At 41.0% G+C, this 19,429-nt stretch overlaps 1 protein-coding gene across 6 annotated transcripts in view; it reads left to right on the top strand.

Annotated features, from left to right (window-relative positions):
• LOC133508126 (AMP deaminase 2-like) overlaps positions 1-15,863 on the top strand; it is a 29,861-nt gene extending 13,998 nt beyond the window's left edge. For 4 of the 6 annotated variants that reach the window (XM_061833897.1, XM_061833896.1, XM_061833894.1 and 1 more), the window contains 17 exons: positions 2,405-2,535; positions 3,439-3,569; positions 3,973-4,041; positions 5,607-5,718; positions 5,830-6,025; positions 7,284-7,425; positions 7,504-7,593; positions 9,384-9,513; positions 9,620-9,814; positions 9,918-10,049; positions 10,434-10,597; positions 11,869-11,995; positions 12,075-12,238; positions 12,333-12,453; positions 13,886-14,059; positions 14,151-14,261; positions 15,609-15,863. In XM_061833897.1, the coding sequence (XP_061689881.1) occupies positions 2,405-2,535; positions 3,439-3,569; positions 3,973-4,041; positions 5,607-5,718; positions 5,830-6,025; positions 7,284-7,425; positions 7,504-7,593; positions 9,384-9,513; positions 9,620-9,814; positions 9,918-10,049; positions 10,434-10,597; positions 11,869-11,995; positions 12,075-12,238; positions 12,333-12,453; positions 13,886-14,059; positions 14,151-14,261; positions 15,609-15,824 (2,405 nt within the window). In that variant the 3' untranslated portion in view covers positions 15,825-15,863. The remainder of the gene's footprint in view (positions 1-2,404; positions 2,536-3,438; positions 3,570-3,972; positions 4,042-5,606; positions 5,719-5,829; positions 6,026-7,283; positions 7,426-7,503; positions 7,594-9,383; positions 9,514-9,619; positions 9,815-9,917; positions 10,050-10,433; positions 10,598-11,868; positions 11,996-12,074; positions 12,239-12,332; positions 12,454-13,885; positions 14,060-14,150; positions 14,262-15,608) is intronic. The other 2 variants (XM_061833899.1, XM_061833895.1) reach the window with 1 other exon arrangement.
• The last annotated feature ends 3,566 nt before the right edge of the window (positions 15,864-19,429 follow it).

Raw genomic sequence — 19,429 nt, 5'->3', positions numbered from 1 at the left:
CTCGTTACCTAGCATGACTCCGTCTGCCTCTGTGTACTCTCGGGTTAAAGGCTGTGGGCGACACACGGGTGAGTTCCACGCAGACGCGACACTGCGAGTGTGAGGCCTGAGGCTCTCTGTACGGTGACACCTCCATTTATTCTTGAGTGGGCATTGAGCAAAATGTCACACCTTTTGATAAGTGTTGATTGAATCAGTAGCCATAAGCCAATCACAACTCGAGTGGAAAAATTAGATAAGACTTCCTGTAACGGAAGTTCTTTTTTTTTTTTTTTCACTCTCTTGCAGTGGCCTCAGAATTGTTTTCATTCTGTGTATATAATTGACACTTTCCATTAAATATAGTACGTTTCTTGGCTTATTTTGATTTAACAATGTGTGACTAATGGGATTCATTCTTCAGTTTTCTGTTCCACATATACAGCAATTTGGGGTACACTTAGTTCATACACCAGTCAAATTTTGGACACCCTATCCCATGCTAGTGGAAGAAAACAAGCTTTTAACAACAAACTTGGCTTTGTGTTTGAGTATAAAATGTTTGTTCCCAACATTTATGTGATCATTGCTTGAGTAAACAAAATGCCACTGCTGAGACTGGTTGATGGGGCCTTTCAGCTTGAGTGTTACGAGGATTATTTTGGGACAGATCAGCTCCCTGAAACGCGTTAGGATGGAGGAGTTGGAGCATTTGTTTAAAAAAAAAAAAAAAATGCACCCTAACAAACAACATTTTTGAGGTGAGGAGCTTCGTCAAGTCCGAGCAACACATTCACACAAAGACCAAAGAAATGTCTGTGAGGACTTCGCTATGGTTGTAGCAAAAGGAGGGAATGAAAACAAGAAATTTGGACTACTCGGCTGAGTTGTGCAAAGTAAACTGGTGCCAAGGACATCCTACGTTGTTTTGTTTACAGACCGGGCAATGTCTTTTTCAAAACAGAGCTTCAGGCATTGGAAAAAAACATCCATCTCTAGGTTTGGATTTGGAAAATCAGTCATCCATGACCTGCAGAAACAGGTTTTCGTGTTTGTAGGGCATCTGTTCCTGGGATGGATGTGTCCCCCTGGTACAGTCACATGATGTGACAGAGAGAAATAGTGTCGGGGTCGCTGGATCAAGAATCATCTGTGGTGGGGAAGCTGGGGGATTACTGGATGCTAAACTGAGGAGGACTCTGTATGTGGTGACATGTTTTACGGTGTCACTGTCCTCGACTCATCACTTCAGTCACCTGTTATAGTGGGTGAACGTGTCACTTTCATCGGCTCCATAAGAATTTCATATCTGGCTACAAACTTTCATGGAAACCTTGCTGTCTTTTTATTTATTTATTTTTAAACAAGAAGACATAAATTGTGTGGCCTTTGGTAGTTTTCTTCCGTTGTTTTGCATTTGTCTGGAGTGGACGCTGCCATCTGTTAGCAGCAGGTCGAGATAACTGAAAACTCCTCTGTGTCAAGCTCAGGTGCTTGTGAGTTGGGTAGATTATTTTTTTTTAAGTGTGTACCTACTCCTGAATGAGTGACATTTCGGACACTTCATATGGATTTCCATGCTGTATTGCAGTGGGTCTTAACCCCTCTAAAGGCTTTGTGATTTCAAGGCTTCATTTTGCTCTGCTCCCGGTAGTTGCACAGTTAAACATGAACAAGGTTCACACATTGTGGTTTACTTTGTACAGTCAAATTCAAATGGACAATTGTTAGTTATACAAAAGTAAAGCGATTATGTTATTTACATAAAGACACAAATGATTGCTGCTGCTCATTTTATGGACAATTTTTAGTTATGAAACTGTCACAAAACTAAATGTGATTATGTTCTTTACAGAAGGACACAAATGATTGCTTCTCGTTTTTCTTCAGTTTTGACCCAACTGAGTTATGTACTAGATGGGTGCTGTTGCCCTAATGTAGAGTTCTGTACTTTTTGTGCTTAATACTTTGAATATTCCCAAGTCCACTATTTAGCACAGTGGGTCAAAATGAGTCTCTACGTTTTGATTTGGATCTCAGGTCAACCGCAATAATATGGTTTTCTATTTGTGTCAGAGACTGTACAGTTGTCAGCTTTTTCTGTTGTCAAGTTTATTGCCCATTGTCTGTTTGTCACTGAAGCAGTTGAAGTGACTGTCATTGTTTGGAATTTTAACCATGATCTAGAACCCCCCCGACCCAATTAGCCCTTGGAGTTTCATTCGCATTCACCGAGCCAAAACATTGGATTTGCAACATGCACATTCTCACATCATCCAACACAAGAGCAGCACCGAAAATTCCTGCCTTTACAAGGACAAAATCCTTAATTTTCTGTATAATGACGACAGTTTAACAATAATAAACAACCCTACCACGTCTACCTAAAACTCATCGGTCCCCCGTGTACCTGGTCTGCCTACAGATCTGTGTGGTGTATCTGGGCCCAAACCCCTCAAGTCTCAGCGTTCCCTCCCAGGAACCCCTGTCTCCATAAAACAGTTACCGATTGACCTACGAACCTCCATGGAAGAGAAGTACAAAGAGATTGCAGAGGTGAGAACGAACCTCTGCTAAATATTCATTGACATGGCTTGTTTGTACTTAATTTCCTGAATCACCTTTTTTACATTATTCAAATAGTCATAGAATTACGGGACTAAAATTGTGAATAAATTGACATAAAATACAGAAGTTTTATTTTTGTGGAAAGGTAACCATTTTTAAAAACTAGTATATTGAGAACAAAATACAAATTTTATGAGAATAAAACAGCTTCAAGTACACTGGACAATAATTTCAAATACCGTAATTCCCGGCCTACAGAGCGCACCTGGTGATAAGCTTCGGTACACAGAGTTTAACGTTAGCGTGGGTGCTAACGTGGCGGCACTAATGCGGGGGTGCTAACGCTAGCGCGTTGGTGCTGATGCTAACACGGCGGCGCTAACGCTAACTAACACAGCGGCTGTGAAAAAAAAGTCGTGGCTTGTAGGTCGGGAATTACAGTACACCGTTCAAAATAAGTCTCTGTTTGTTTTTTGGTTTTAAAATAAAATAAAATTATTAAATTAAAATAAATTATTATTAAAATAAATCACAGTAATATGAGAACAATCCTCATTCAGAAAAGTTTTCATTTGCAAATAAACGTGTACCTTTTTTTTAAAGCATGTTTTACAACATTACTGATTAATAGCAAATATGCCAGATAACCAGAGAGAGCAGGCAGAAACTGATCTTAAACAGTTTGATTTTTGAGTGGGAGTTTTGAAATCCCGTTATAGTCGTAATATGTATTCCTGCAAGTAGATGACGCTTGAACTCCTTTGATTATAGACTGTCTGCAACATTGACTTTGGCAATGATAAATGATTTATCCTCGGCAGAGGTCTTGGTTCGTTGTTTGTTTTTTGCTCCCGATATATGACCGCCAACTGTTTTTGATGCCGACGTCAGGAGCTGTTCAAAAGCAGCATGGCCGAAAGTGAGATGCGCAGTGCCCCCTATGAGTTCCCGGAAGACAGCCCCATCGAGCAGCTGGAAGAGCGTCGGCACCGTCTCGAGAGGCAGATCAGTCAGGACATTAAGTAAAGAACTTACTTCAATAGTTGTCTATTACTAACGTGTAGAAAAGCACCACATTGCCTTTTCCACTATGGCAGACAAACTGTTGGCTTTCATTCGCGCTAACTTGCTTAGACTCACACACACACACACACACACACACACACACACCACACACACACACACACAAAATTGGGCTGGCGCTATCTGCATCTGCACCACTAATCTGATGATTTCAGTGATCATGTCTGAACATCACCCTTGATACTTAAATGGTGAAATTCTTTAAAAAGTTTGTGTGTGGGTGTGGGTGTAATGCATATACCAAAGTTCACTGTGTATCAGTGTGCTTAACCTCTAATCTGCCTTTGTGCCTCGCCACCCTCCCCTCCACGCTTCCCCGCGCCGCTGCCTCTCACAACCAAGGCTTGAGCCCGAGATCTTGCTCCGCGCCAAACAGGACTTCATGAAAATCGACAGTGCCATAGACCTCGAGTGAGTGGGCTCTGCTTCACTTTGTGATTTTGCTCTTCTGTTGCAATACATCAGTGATTTGCGACGATGCTGCTTCGTCACCTGAGGGTCATGAAAGATGATCAGATCTGTTGCAGGAAATTATCCAGTCGAAACATTATCTAGTACAAGTTATATATATGTCAGCAACATATAGTGAGAGGCTGACCAATAAAATGTTCTCTCACTTGATGGCAGAAAGTACCCCTGTGTATCTCTCAGTTACCATCCATAAAACAGAAGATTTGTGAGGATATATATATATATATATATATATATATATATATATATATTATCATGGCTTGAGAACAGAGTGGTGCCTTAAGATGCAAGTTTTAATTTACTGTGACCACACGCTTATCTCAAATCGGCTTTCCCCAATGGAACGAGTGGAAATTCAATTAACTCAGACACCCTCCACGAAAATGCTCCCAATTGTTTTGTTCTGTATAAAAACACAATAGTATTTGCTCTCCACTCAGAAAATGTAAACACAAACCAAAATTGTACTTAACATTTTGTCCTTTCATCCTCCATTCTTAATGGAGTGTGTTGGTGGTGACAAAGTGGCATGGTGCAGTGATTGGTCGCCAGTCTGCTGGGGCACTTTTGTGTGGCATGAGCGCTCTTCAGGTGTGCTGTGGGAAATTATCACATTTTGTGTAATTGGTCAAAAAATGGTTTATTTAGAAGAAATGTCTTTTTCCTTCATCTATTTGTGGCAGTGAGGCATAGTGACAGACAGACAGAAGACATAAATGGTCTTTGATTAGATAGCAGGGAGTACATTCAATAATCTATGTATCCACTTTTTGTGCACTCTTTGTTTGTTGGTGTGCTGTGAGATTTTTCACTTGTAAAATATGTCCCTTGGCTCCATGAAGGTTAGAAATTGCTGACATTGTGGCACATTACAGCTACCTATTGATAGTCCCCTGCCACTGGACGGAAACCAATGTGAATTGATGGTCGCCTAATGTTGTGAAATGTTCTGCCTCTATCTGTGGGTGGGGACGTGAAGTGCACTCATATCTCAAACGTGATTCATATCTCAAGACAAAAAAATAGTCAAGTGACTATTAAAAAAAAAAAAAAACTTCATCTGAAAGCACCAGTGTGTATATACAGTACAGTACATATGTGGTAGTGTGTGACTAGATTTTTCTGATGCAAAATGTGTAACTCAAAGGATGGGAAGCACTGCAATATATAACCTCTCTGATACTTACTATATGAGATATAATATACTGTACTTCTCAGTGTTTTGTTTGGGATTTCCTGTATAGCCCTCGGGAGACATTACCAGTGCAATGCCATTGACCTCATTCAGCTTCTCTCTGCTGGGGACTTGATAGAATCCTCAGTGCTCTGACTGAATGGGTACTCACGTTTATTTGCTATTAAAATAAATAAATAAATAAATAAATAAATAAAAAACTTGACATTGTCAAAGATTAATTTAGCAATGTTCTTATTGTAATGCGGCGGTATCAAACTCCACTGATCATGGGAATCCATTTTAAACTGCTCCCTGCCTCAATTTTAAGGTTAATGAAGGAGAAGAGTGTTGATGCTGTTGATAATGGCATTAACGAGCGGGAAATGCCAATGGAGAGAGAGTATCAGCGGGTCTCAATATCTGGAGAAGAGAAATGTGGGGTGAGGATGTCTTTGTGATGATTAAAACAGTACAAAAACAACAGATGCTGCAGTTTGAAGCTTTTTCCTACTGCTCGTACTCCTAAATGTTTTTTAAAAATATCTCTTCAGGTGCCTTTCACTGACCTGGTTGATGCTGCCAAGTGTGTGGTGAAGGCTTTGTTCATTCGGGAGAAGTACATCAACAGATCCTTGCAGTCCTTTTGCAAGACCACGGCTAACGCCTTGCAAGACCTCGGCTTGAAGCCGCTGGACATGGGAATCTATGACAAATTCCCCGAGACCCCCGTCGATGCTGGTATCATATGTAGGCGCAAACTGTGACTGGGAGAAAATCGGCTTCAGAATGTTGCGCTGCCACATTGTTTTGATATGCTTATGACATGCAATTTTTGGCCAAGACTGTGTTGGCAAACGAATAGTCAAACTACTACTGACTGAGTATGAGACCTGGATGGAACTCTGCTTTTCATACCATGTTGGCTATGTGTGTGGCAGCATGGGGGGAAAAAATCTGATCATTCAGAATGGAGTCATCTGACCTCATTTCTTTTAGCTCAATCTGGACTCGTCAGACCACATGATCACTTTCCTCCGGCACCAGAGCTCAGTCTGCTCCTGAGCAAACTGAATCCTCTTTTGCCTTTTAGCATCGCTAATGTTTTATTTTTTAGGCTACGTCACAGTTTAGTGTTGATTTCAGGGTTAAGCGATCTCATTCTGATCATTTAAGAGTTTCTTTTTTTCTTTTTTTCAGCAACCCTTATAGTCAGTCATGGTTCTTTTCTGCGCCCTGTTAAGGAGCTCCATTTGAATATAGCAATACTTGTAGAGCAAAAGCAAAGCTATCCAAAAATAAACCATAGCATTTTTGCATGATTCCCCATTTAATAACTCAGTAAGCCGATCTTTTTTTTTTTTTTTTCTTAATGACATTAAAATCTGTTTGAAATTAAGTGCTGAAAACATGTTCCAAGACTGAGAACAATTGAGTGTCCAACTGAGTAGAAGAGATCCATCGCAATTGTCCAGATTTTTCGTTTCGGGGTAAAACGGGGGTGCGCAGCATGACTTTTAGTGGCCGCAGCAACATGATTCATACAAAAAATTTCAGTGGAGGCAAATAAGGCGAAATGATCCCGGCACAGCTGCCTGTCATTACGACTGGTCATCAGAGACCACCTCTCTGCGACCCGTGAGAAAGTGTGTAATGTGCATCACTGGGACTTCGCCTCTTCTGGCTTAGAAGCTGCTAGAGAAGGCACTTAACTTGATTGACAGTTGAAAGTTCCAAGGGGAGGGGTTTAGAAGCTGAAAGATTTTCAATTCTTTACTATTTTCAGGCCTGATTTAGGATGCGTTGCAATTTTATTTGTTCACATTTGGGAGGCTTGTTAGGAATACTGTGCTGTGTAAAATTTAGAGGATAATATTTTGTTCACTGGGCCTTTAAATGAGGTGCTTTGACTGTCCTCTATAAGCAGGTTCTGTGTTGCTGTATTTGGCATGAAGATGTGAATCTTAGATGTCTTTTTTTTTTTTTTCTTCTATTTTTTTGGGTACAGATGCCCCCGTCCACCCACCCGTTTCCGAGACGCACCCTTATGACAATCTGGACCCCAAAAATCTGCCCTCAGATACAGGATATGCTTGCAAGATGATAGATGGAGTAATGCACGTTTACACCAAGAAGACCACCATGGAGAAGTAAATCTTGTATATGGGCAACAATGTTTCAGTCATTTTTGCGTAATCTTACTATGACCATCATGTCATAATTTGCAGAAGTACACTATTAGACCTGCCGTATCCTGACCTGAAAGAATATATCGCAGACATGAATGTAATGATGGCCCTCATCATTAACGGACCTGTGTAAGTAGATTTTGATTTATTTTTCAGTGTCTTTTTACCTCTGCCATTAGAGTGGATTTATTTGTTTTGACTGTAACTTCATTCTGTCAAAGGCGTTCCATATGCTGGGCAACTGTACACATCTTGGTGACTTAATATGCATTATTAAAACAACAACAAAAAAATTCTATAATTGGTGTAAAATAGAGAACTAATTCATATTTGCAGCCAATGTTCCCCCTAATTTTTTACGTATCTGAGCAAACACGCTAAGGCCATGAGCGCTCCTTTTGACCACTGTGAGCGACATCAGACGTATGCACCGGGGATCTGATCAGTGTCATCCATTGAAGTTACATGGCTCATTAAAAGGTTCAGATTACATTCGCATCAGAACATTTCCAAGAACAATTTTGTGTTTTTAGAAACTTACACTGAAAATTTCAATAAACAAAGTACATTATAATACAAATACATACCAAGCCAACTATGAACTATAAATTTGAAATATTGCTTCCAACTTTATTTCATTGTTTTTTTTTTTTTTAAACACAGTGATATCCCCGTCTGTATTTCTTGGTGTAAAACTGAATTATTGCTTGCAGAATATCTTTTGCAATGCATGTTGAAAGCTGAATGATGCGCCCAAACAGTTTTAGGGTTAATGTTATATTTAATATATAACATATATATTATATATTCATAATAACGTCATATATTAAAAATACAGAATTAACTTTTTGGGCAATGTAGAGTCTGTGCTTTCATCCTCAATCAGGCTGTGTCAAGGTGGAATTTTAACATTATATCTCATCCTGTACTTTCTACTTTGGCTTCAAGCCGGACCTTTTTTACTCAAAAAAGAGAATCTCGTCCAGTTTCACCAATTTTTCTTCAATTGTTAACATACCCCGGTGTTTGTAATTCTGAGTGTACCCCTTTAAAATGTAGGGGGCTCCAGTGTCAGGTAAACTAGAAAGGAGGGTGTGTGGCCCAGTGTGGCTGAGCAGCAGCTCTTTGTGAGAGGCAGTGTGCTGCCGTGTTTAGAAAAGAAAAAAAAAACATCAGCCTGTAAGTGCAATACGCTGGATCTGTTTTCCTCTGCGCTGAGTGTGCGCAAATGTGCAGTTGCGCAGCTTAGAGGGCACATTGTTTGCAGCGTATTTGTATTGCAATTGTTGTCATATAAATGCAACAAAAGTGACTTTGTCATATTGTGTAATCATTATGAGTCTTATTTTGCAATGATATATCCATGTACTAAGCAGTATTAAATAAAATGTCGACACAGATTGCAATCTTGCATATTTGTGGTTTGGCACCCACAGATTCACCTATGTATTTATTTTGTTTTCAAATGTTTCTTAAATTTTTGGGGGGAGAGGTGTGGGCAATTCCCACTTTTCATAGAAAACTCTTGTTGGCGGTACAGTCCCGCTTAATCAAGATTTTTGGAGGTTAAAAGATATTATTTTCAATCCAATTAAAATGGACATCGATTATTTTCTATTTCCGCTGTTCGCTATCCAATTCTCATTGTATAGCAAAGATCTACTGTATAGTTATATTCAACATTTTATGTAATGTAGATATAATAAATATAGTATAATACACTTTGGGGACGTAAAATATACAACTGTGTAATTAGATTTGATTCTCAAACTGTTTAAAATTTATGTTATATTTACATTGGAAAAAAAAAACCTTATTGTGAAGCATGTTGCAAAAATGGTTCCTTGTCAATTCAGGACAACCAAGTTCCGTGGGATGTCTTTTGTCAACTATTTTTCTTTCCTTGTGTGTTCTAACAGGAAGTCTTTCTGCTACCGTCGCCTCCAGTACCTCAGCTCCAAATATCAAATGCACATCCTCCTAAATGAAATGAAGGAGCTGGCAGCCCAGAAGAAAGTTCCTCACAGAGACTTTTACAACATACGCAAAGTAAGAGCCACCAAGATCTTGTGGCTCATCTACAATAACCACATTTAACCCAATGACTTAAGTCCTGGCAAAATGTAGATATTGTCATTTTTATATTGAAATCTAGGTGGACACGCACATACACGCATCCTCCTGCATGAACCAGAAGCACCTGCTGCGCTTCATCAAGCGGGCCATGAAGAAATATCCAGAGGAGATTGTTCACATCGAGCACGATCGGGGTCAAACCCTCAAGGAGGTGTTCGAGACCATGAATCTGACGGCCTTCGACCTGAGCGTGGACACGCTTGACATGCATGCGGTGAGAAATAGTAGCAAGGAGGACCAGTTAGCCAACCTGTGAGAGAGAGAGTATTTTGTCATGTTAATGGGCTCACTTGTTTATTTATTTTGTCTTTTTACAGGACCGCAACACATTCCATCGCTTTGACAAGTTCAACGCCAAATACAACCCCATTGGAGAATCCATCCTGCGAGAGATCTTCATCAAGACCGACAACCACGTCGAAGGGAAATACTTTGCACACATAGTCAAGGTTTGGAAGAGGGCTCATTGGGCCTGTTTTACTTAGGGTTGGCGTGTTTGATTGCACACATAAACGGATGTGGAAGTTGCTCTACAGACCTGGCGTACCCAAGATCTTGTCTGCCAAACCCAGGAAATTACCACGTAGTGCATTTGACATGTTCTGGGTTTTACGTTAATGTAAATAGATATTTTTAGCAGACACAAGATGATTTATCAAACATGAGACAAATTACTACGGGGCAGGTGCAAACCAGCACACGTAGTAAGCAAGCAAAATGAGACGCGGCAGAGAAAATTTCTGAATAAATTAGGCACATAGACTATTAAGACTTAAAATTTGGACACGCAACCGCGAAACAGTTATAAGAAAAATTCATTTTGTTTTTTGCAGGAGGTCATGTCCGACCTTGAGGAGAGCAAGTACCAAAATTCGGAGCTGCGGCTGTCCATCTACGGTCGCTCCAGAGACGAATGGGACAAGCTGGCCCAGTGGGCCGTCAATCACCGGGTGTACTCGGATAACGTGCGCTGGCTTATCCAGGTGCCCCGCCTTTTGTAAGTAACACTTTTAGTCACGGAAAACCTGTCCCAGTTGGTTTGGATAAGCGTCAAGGTGTCGTTTAGCTATGAAAGATTTGATGTTGATCCTCATTAGGGTTGGGAGAGGTCAATGCTCCACTAAGTGGCATTTTAATTTTAGTTGTGAATATGCGCATTCTGGTTTAATAATGAGTCTGCATACTCATTATTTTTTGGATGCCAGAGTCGGACCCCTTCACTGAAAAATTGGAAAAGATCAATTCAAGTCAAATTGTTTTTTTTCCCCTAAATTAATTTTTTTGAAACTTCATGATAACTTTTTGTCCTCTGGCTGACTGGCGACCAATTCAGGGTGTTGTTCACCTTTCATCCAAAGTCAGCTTGGATAGGCTGCAGTGCCCCACGACCCTGAGTAGGATAAGCGGTATTGAGGATGGATGGATGATGACTTTTTAAATTCTTTAATGGATATCACAATAAAAATTGAACATCTATGTCAAAGTGACACGTCATCGTGACTTATTTTTACATTGTTTTAGTTTGACTAAATTCATAATGCAGTATAGTGACCTAGTTGTAACTATGTCTGACTTACACTCTTGATGTTCTGCGTTAAAATTGCATCTCGACCCTCCTGTGCGGCATATTCATGTTTTCCGCATCCTTGTGTGAATTTCCTCTGTGTACTCGTGCTTCCAGTCACTGATGGTGTAGTGGTACACACGCCTGCCTTTGGTGCAGGCAGCGTGGGATCGATTCCTGCTCAGTGATGGTGTCGATATCTGCCCTGCGACTAGCGGGCGACCAGTTCAGGGTGTAGTCTGCCTTTCGCCCAAAGTTAGCTTGGATAGGCTCCAGCTCTCTCCCTGGATAAATGCAAAAAGGTTGCGTCAGTAAGGGCATCTGGCGTTTAAAAAAAAAAAAAAAAAAAAAAAAAAACAAAACCTGTCCCAAACAAAATATGAGCATTCATCTGAGATGACACATTGTGGTGACCCCTAACGGGACAAGCTGAAAGAAATACATACTCTTGCTTCCTCTCATATGCTCAAAACGTGTATCTTCGGTCAATTACAGACTCTAAATTGTCTAAAAATGTAAATGTGGGTGTGAAGAGTTATTTGTCTCCATTTGCCCTCCGATTAACTGCCTCGCCCAAAAATTATATGGAAAAAGGATGGGTGGATAACCTTTATAAAGAAATACATCTTCATGAAAAGTGGTAGTTTTTAAAAGAATTATAAAACAGGTCTCCAATTCTTTTCCCGCTCATTCTATTTCCACAGCGACGTTTATCACACAAAGAAGCAGCTGGCTAATTTCCAGGAGATGCTGGAGAACATCTTCCTGCCCCTTTTTGAAGCCACCATCAACCCTCAGAGTCATCCCGAGCTCCATCTCTTCCTGGAGCACGTGAGCGTCAATTCCGAATTTTTGGCCACGACTCGCACTTGCCCGGATTAAAGATGCCGGGGCATTTGTCGTCACGCAGGTGGTCGGCTTCGACAGCGTGGATGACGAGTCCAAACCCGAGCACCATATTTTCAATCTGGACAGTCCTCTGCCTGCCAACTGGAAAGAGGAGGACAACCCGCCCTACTCCTACTACCTCTACTACACTTGCGCTAATATTACAGTGCTCAACCACCTCCGCAGGTAACACGCTGCTTCCATGCTGGAGTTAATCCTCAGACAACCGTAGGAGACCATGTAGTAACAATATATATTTTTAAAAATCTGTGTAAAACAGGAGACGAGGCTTTCATACATTTGTGCTGCGACCTCACTGTGGCGAAGCAGGGCCAATCCACCACCTGGTGTCGGGGTTCATGTTGTCAGAGAACATCTCCCACGGTCTGCTGCTCAGAAAGGTCAGCACGCCACTCATTTTATGGTGTACTATCTATACACCCGTATCAATTATTAATGCTGTCACTGTCCAATGGCGGGGGAGTTTGCCCTTTTGTTGAACCTTGATAAAATATACTCATCCATTTTATGTTGTCGCTGTGGATATTCCAGTAGTTGGTGTGAAAATTATTCATCAAGTAAGAATAAGGAATCTTTGTTCATCTGTCCATATTCTATGTATGGTGATGGGCACTTTCTGCTTAATGGCAGAAGTTCCAATTAACCAGGTTATGCTTGCCCGCTTGTAAATTGCATTGACACTGGAGTGCTTTTTTAATCCACTAGCCACAATCTAAGAAGTACTGTTTTTGTTTTTCGACAGAGAGTCTGTTAAGGTTGTTATTGTGGAGGCAAAGCGTGGAACCAAATGCTGAGTGGTGGGAAGGGAAGGCAGCAGTGCGGCAATCTCCAAAGAATATTTATTTTCAAAAGAAGAAGGCCAAAAGACCTCTGGGATTTTCAAAAATAAATTAATTCCAAAATGCAAGGTTCCAAGCAACACAAAAAAACACCAAGGTGAAAATTGTCACAAACAAAATAACATGACTTAGAGGGGCAAGAATCTGACACAGACTAAACAAACAAATAGACGAGAAACGAGGCATACCTGGACATGGCGCAAGTGGCTGGAGCGAGCCGTTCGCTTGACACGTGGCAGGGATGGCTGACTAGAACGGCTGGAGAGGAAAACCAAATGGCACAGGAAAAGTGAATTTAATGCAGAATCAAGTCTGCATAAACGCAGATCCTGACAGTGTGCAGCTAGAGTGCAAGACAAAGAATTTCTTTTCCATTGCCTAATGAGTTCTTGGTCGCAACTCTAATAATCATCCCATCATCATGCAAAATTGTTCCTACATTTGATTATTAGCATTTTTATGACGAGTCCAAAAAATTGTGGCAAGCTTTTGGAGGGCACATGAAATGATTTTGAGGGCCAGATCCAGCCCGCGAGCCTGAGCTTGAACTCTGGTGACTATCAATCAATTGCTATTCATACTACAGAATAAAGAGCAATAAAGAGCTTTGTCTTAACCAAAACGGGCCTGACTTGTACACTGACCAAGTGAATTTGTGCGTAGGTGGAGACAAAATCGTCGTCATTATTTCATCACTTTTTGTGTATGGAATGAGATTTTTCTGAATGTGAAATATGTGACTCTATCTGAACGTTTTGAGTTCCTTTTTCCATGCCAGTATTAACCAGAATAATGTTGTCCAGAGTACTGTAGTGTCAAAGCGGAGATTGAACAGCAAAAGACAATAAAAACACTTACTACAGTTTGGTCCGGAACTTATCCCTTCACCCAAAGATATTTTTAATTTGTGAAGCAAAACTTAACACTCAATCTCACTTGTATTTGGAAACGTCTTTGTCATTTTCCCCCTCAGGCCCCCGTGCTGCAGTATTTGTACTACCTGGCCCAGATCGGTATCGCCATGTCCCCTCTGAGCAACAACAGCCTGTTCCTGAGCTACCACCGCAATCCGCTGCCGGAGTACCTGTCAAGAGGCCTCATGGTGTCCCTGTCCACCGACGACCCCCTCCAGTTCCACTTCACCAAGGTCGGTGCGAGGACGCTTCATCTGTCGGATGAGTACAGTTTGCGTAATACTTTAGTCAAGAGTAATCAGCAGCGTGTGTGTGTGTGTCCAGGAGCCTCTCATGGAAGAGTACAGCATTGCTACGCAAGTGTGGAAGCTCAGTTCCTGTGACATGTGCGAGCTGGCAAGAAACAGTGTTCTCATGAGTGGCTTTTCACACAAGGTAAACTGCTTTCTAGATTTGGAAAAAAGCATCAGTTTCTTTTTTTACTTATCTCTAATCGTGCAAAGTAGGAATATGTCAGTCACACGATACCAGAAGACCAGCCTAAAGTCTACTTCTTGGGTGGGAGCGTGACAGCGGTGTGGAAAGGAAAACGTTAAGGATATGGTTCACAACACTTTTAGGTTATTCCAAATTGTGTTCCACAAAATGGATGATACGTTGCGACACGGCACTTTGAGTAAAGAGAAGGAAGCAATAATGTGATCAAGTATCACAAAAGTTGTCCTGGCATTTTTGTTTAGAACTTTTTTTTTTTTTTTTAGGAAGCAGACTTGTATTTCTTTTTACTTACATGATTTTGTTGTTAACAGTAATAACATGCCATCCTATGTGTATATCGCTCCTATATTCACGCATTTTACATAATATTCTTTTGTGTTCAGACAGTAAGGCTCTAGTATCAGATGCTGATGGTATTACCGGGAGCATGGCATTATCACAGTGTTGCAATTGCAGATGTAAAAATGTATTCTTTTGAAATGTTTGTTAAACATGGCGCCACGGTGGATCAGCTGGTAAAGCTTTGGCCTCACAGTTCTGAGGTCCCGGGTTCGATCCGGGCCCCGCCTGTGTGGAGTTTGCATGTTCTCCCCGTGCCTGCGTGGGTTTTCTCCGGGCACTCCGGTTTCCTCCCGCATCCCAAAAACATGCAATATTAATTGGACTCTATAAATTGCCCCTAGGTGTGAATGTGAGTGCGACTGTTTGTCTCTATGTGCCCTTCGATTGGCTGGCGAACAGTTGAGGTTGTACCGCGCCTCCTGCCCATTGACAGCTGGGATTGGCTCCAGAACTCCCCGCGAACCTCGTGAGGATAAGCAGCTAAGAAAATGGATGGATGGGTGTTTGTTAAACAAGGGCTAAAGACCAAAGTACTTAAAAGCAGTCTTTGCCTGTAATTCATAGTTTTATGGTTTCAAGTCTTCAGGGACACAGATATTTAGATTAATCTGCAGATTCATGGGTTATTAGAATTTTATTCTGCCAAATGTCAGTATCATCTTGAAGAAATCCATATAGGTGAAGTCTGAATTTCTACTTTCTTAATGTGACTACACCAGTATCAAGCACACTAACATGCACTCATACCACATTCGGTACACTTGTGCAATTTGCAACTTGCGTCAAAGAATTTTTACCTTTTAATGTAAATAATACTGCTTTCTTATAACACAAAATGTCGACCGCTCCAAGACCCAACAGGCACAGCATTGAAGCTCAAATCAAATTGCGTCTGACTGACGAGTGAACAAGTGATGCAAACAGCCGTGTTGTGTCCCCCAGGCCAAAAGCTACTGGCTGGGCCCAAGCTATTACAAAGAAGGTCCGGAGAGCAACGACATCCGCCGCACCAACCTCCCGGACATCCGCGTGGCCTACCGCAGCGAGACGCTCTCCGAGGAGCTGCAGCTCATCACTCAGGCCGTGCGCACCGAGGAGCTGGAGACCATCAGCGAGGAGGACTCCCTGTGCATGGGTCCTCTGCCCGGGTGCCGTTGAGCTCCTCAGTCCAAAAATTAAAATAAGCACACAACCATCGTTTGTCATGTGGTGTGGCACTTGAGGTTGTTGAAAGGAACGAGTGCTGCCTGCTTGCCTGCCTGCCTGCCTGCCTGCGCACTTCAAACCCTCATGCACATTTTCACCATCAGCCGGTGTCATGACGACATCCATCCATCCATTCATCCATCCACGTGTTTCACACTGTGATGCATCTTTAAGCAAAGTTCTTTGATGAATGTTTTTGCGGCACAAAGCACAGTGACAAGCCTGGATTCTGATCACGTTTCTGGCAGAATTCTGCAAACATTCCACGGAGAGCGACAAAGAGTGATGGCGGGACTTCACCCGTAAATCCGACGTGCATCCAAAGCATCGGGAGAGCTTCTTTACCTCTTTGTGGCCATGAAGAACGCTCCCTCTCCACTCATTCCTCATTGGCCGCACAGATCTGAAGGTTTAAAAAAAAAATAATAATTTTTTTTCTTTGCATGCATCGCACTGTACAGAAGCACCAAGAGTTCACAGTGCCTTTTTCATTTATGCAGCACAAGCTTTATCTAGAATTTATTATTATAACAAGAGTGGAACCGAAGCCACTTAAAACTCAAGAGGATTTTTTTTTTTTTTACAAATTTTGATTTGCATGCCTGCATGTTGATTAATTGAGTCGTTTACAGCCAGCTGTAATGTCAGGCGAGCTGCCCGCCAACCAGCCCAACATATTCAAATGTTTGGGCTCATTTAGAAATGTTATTTTTGAAAAAGAAAAGCATAGTTTATTTTGGATGAAAGTAACAGAAATAGTGTTGACAATGTTGTTATGGGGGGGAGGGGATGCTTTTCCTTTGGAAATATCTTTCACTTTAAAGGTTTTTTTTTTTCTTTTAGGGTTTTCTTTTCTTCTTCTTTTTTTTTTTTTTTTTAAAATATGCTCACTGATCATGTATGAGCTCACCATACCCGGTGATGGTTCGGACTTTTGCTTGCTTCCTGTAACGATTCAAACTTCACATGTGACACCTCTTCATACTTGTTTCCCCTGCTGGGCGCCTTCTAACCTCACATCGCGTCGCGTCCACGATCTCGGTCAGGCCATTTAACATATACATTAAGGATTTAAAAGCATCTACCGTGGGGGCTTGAGATACAAATGATCTAATTTAAGAATTTATTTATTTTTTTATCGTGATTTGAGCTGACATTCAGTTTAGCCCTTTTTTTTTTTTTTTTTTTTTGGCTCTCTTCGAGTTGGGAGCAAATTTGATGACGATGAAGTTAGCAGATAGCAAAGAATTCTTCAAAAAGAGGCTTCATGCTGTTCAATGCCACAACCAGAATTACTTCTGATCGGCCCAGCATAAAGGAAAGACAGATTTAAAAGGTGTGTTTAAACAACCACATAGCTTTGCCTTAAGTCCGTTAGCTTAACGTTAATAAACAGTGCAAAATGCCATAGACAGGCTAACGAATAGCGTCCGGTTATATTTGGCGGTGTTGTAATGCTTTAAGCAATGGGTGTTTCAATACAGTGCCTCTACAGTCAGACAATATTCATGTTACTGCGCCCAGTGGCGAAGTCGTGCTGCAGCGAATTGATTATGAGGCACAATTTATTTTATTCTTTACATCCTGTAATTATGTAATTACTGCACAATTTCATAAGATACAATCATAAAAGAATGCTATTTTCCTAATTAAAAACACGTTACCAAAATTTAGGGTTGGGTTTTGAGGTGCGGTGGAACAGATTAATGGCATTTCTGTTTGTTCCTATGAGGAAAGATGATTTAAGATAGTACAGTGTGTATCTCAAGGCACCATTGTAGCGCGTTGCCCCTCTATTCGCAGGACTGAGCCTCACCATGCAAGTAACCCAACCTTAATATCATGACTTAATCATTTCAAGACATAAAGTTCTTTTAATAAGCTCCTCCATCCCGTTGCCAGTTTCGGAGGGAAAAATGCGTTCATCAGCCACTTCATTAGGTACACATTTCCTACAAAATTCCTGTTAAGCCAACACGCCTCTGCCACTGTTAATTAAAAGTGATCATTAATTGCAGAGGGAAAAACTCGTAATGTAGCTCTTGCATTCGATCTCACGCCGCGCAACTGTGTGCCCGACGACGTGACCAGCGAGCGGTTTTGCCCGGCCTCGTCTCGTCATTTTGTCATTTAGCTGCTATGCTAAGCTAAAGGGATGCGCCTGTGTGCCGCGAAGTCGCTGCTACTTACGTGGGACACGGTTGGCGTTGCGTATTTAAGTGTATTTTCCGAAGGCTAATTTAGTCATTTTTGATAGTTTAACGTCGTGTTGTCGCTTGTGGGGGGGTTGTCTTCTCCTTTCTATTTGCTTAACTCATTTTCATGTCATTTGTTTTATTACTCAGCAGATAAAGTGATACGACGACCAACAGGGTGGTGACAAAACTACCCCCCCCCCCTGCATGTTTTCTTATCTTCATCAACAGTTAGTATGCACCTCTCGTTTGACAAATATTTTCAGATATTCATGGAGTTAAGGGACGTATTGTACATGATAAAAATCACCGTCCACCACCAAGCAAAAATATCTCGTTAGGTGTACAGACAAGTTACTGATGTCTGGTGCCATCTAGTGGAAGGTCTTTCAATTGCTCCCCCTGTCACTATAAGTTGCTGACATTGATAGTTGAACAAAGATGCATTATTTGTAGAATAGAAATACTGTAAGTTTTGACAGCACACTGGTTAGAGATCACAGCAGCACACCAATAAATAGAGAAATAAGTTTATAACCAATATTTTTGGCTGCCAATGAAATGTCTTTTTTTTATGTTAGCTAATAAGTCGAGTTTTGCTTTATGGCGCCATGGATGATTAGTCCATTAGTGTTTTTACACAACCTTTGTGTTACATTTTGTGTTAAAGGTGACACATTTAGTTCCGTTAATCACGCACAAAGTGGAAGGGAAGATGAATGAATAAAGAATATGGACTCTGTGATATAAACTAGTAGCGACTATTGCCAATTTCGCCAGTGTTGTAGATCAAAGCGAGAAAAATATTAGTCTGAAAACTCCATCCAGTGTTCATCTTGTGACAATTTATGATCTATCCCATCCAGTGTTGAGCACAAGAAGAATTTGTGAGCTAATCAGCAGTTTTTTTTAACAATTAATAAATTCATACACATGGGAATGCGGTTGTAAAAATCATACCAAGTTCTCTTTTACTGTTTTAATATTTCTTCCCGTCAGTTGAATGGGACCCACCTCGATCCGAAGACTGTCTTCATTTGGGGTGTTGTCAAACACGATTTATTCATAAAATAACCACACATTATTTATGATGATTCACGAGAAGCATGACAAGGAATTGCCAGCAATTGTGTGTAAAGCGAGACGATACGAATGTCAAATTAATGGGGAAAGTCAGCGCTTCGAGCACGCAAAAGATTGTTCTAAATGGTCATTTCTATGTTATTGTAATTTGATAAAGCTATGATTTTTTTTTAATAGGAAAAACGCTTCCTACTTTTGCACCGCTTGTCATCAGCCACTCCACTTTTAATGAATTCTCCTCCTCCTACAGCTGCATTCATTTCTCTCAGCACACAGATG

Source organism: Syngnathoides biaculeatus, chromosome 10 (assembly GCF_019802595.1).
Source record: "Syngnathoides biaculeatus isolate LvHL_M chromosome 10, ASM1980259v1, whole genome shotgun sequence".
Lineage (NCBI taxonomy): Eukaryota > Metazoa > Chordata > Actinopteri > Syngnathiformes > Syngnathidae > Syngnathoides > Syngnathoides biaculeatus.
The sequence above is the reverse complement of the archived record's forward strand: the minus strand, read 5'-3'. Positions and strand labels throughout refer to the sequence as shown.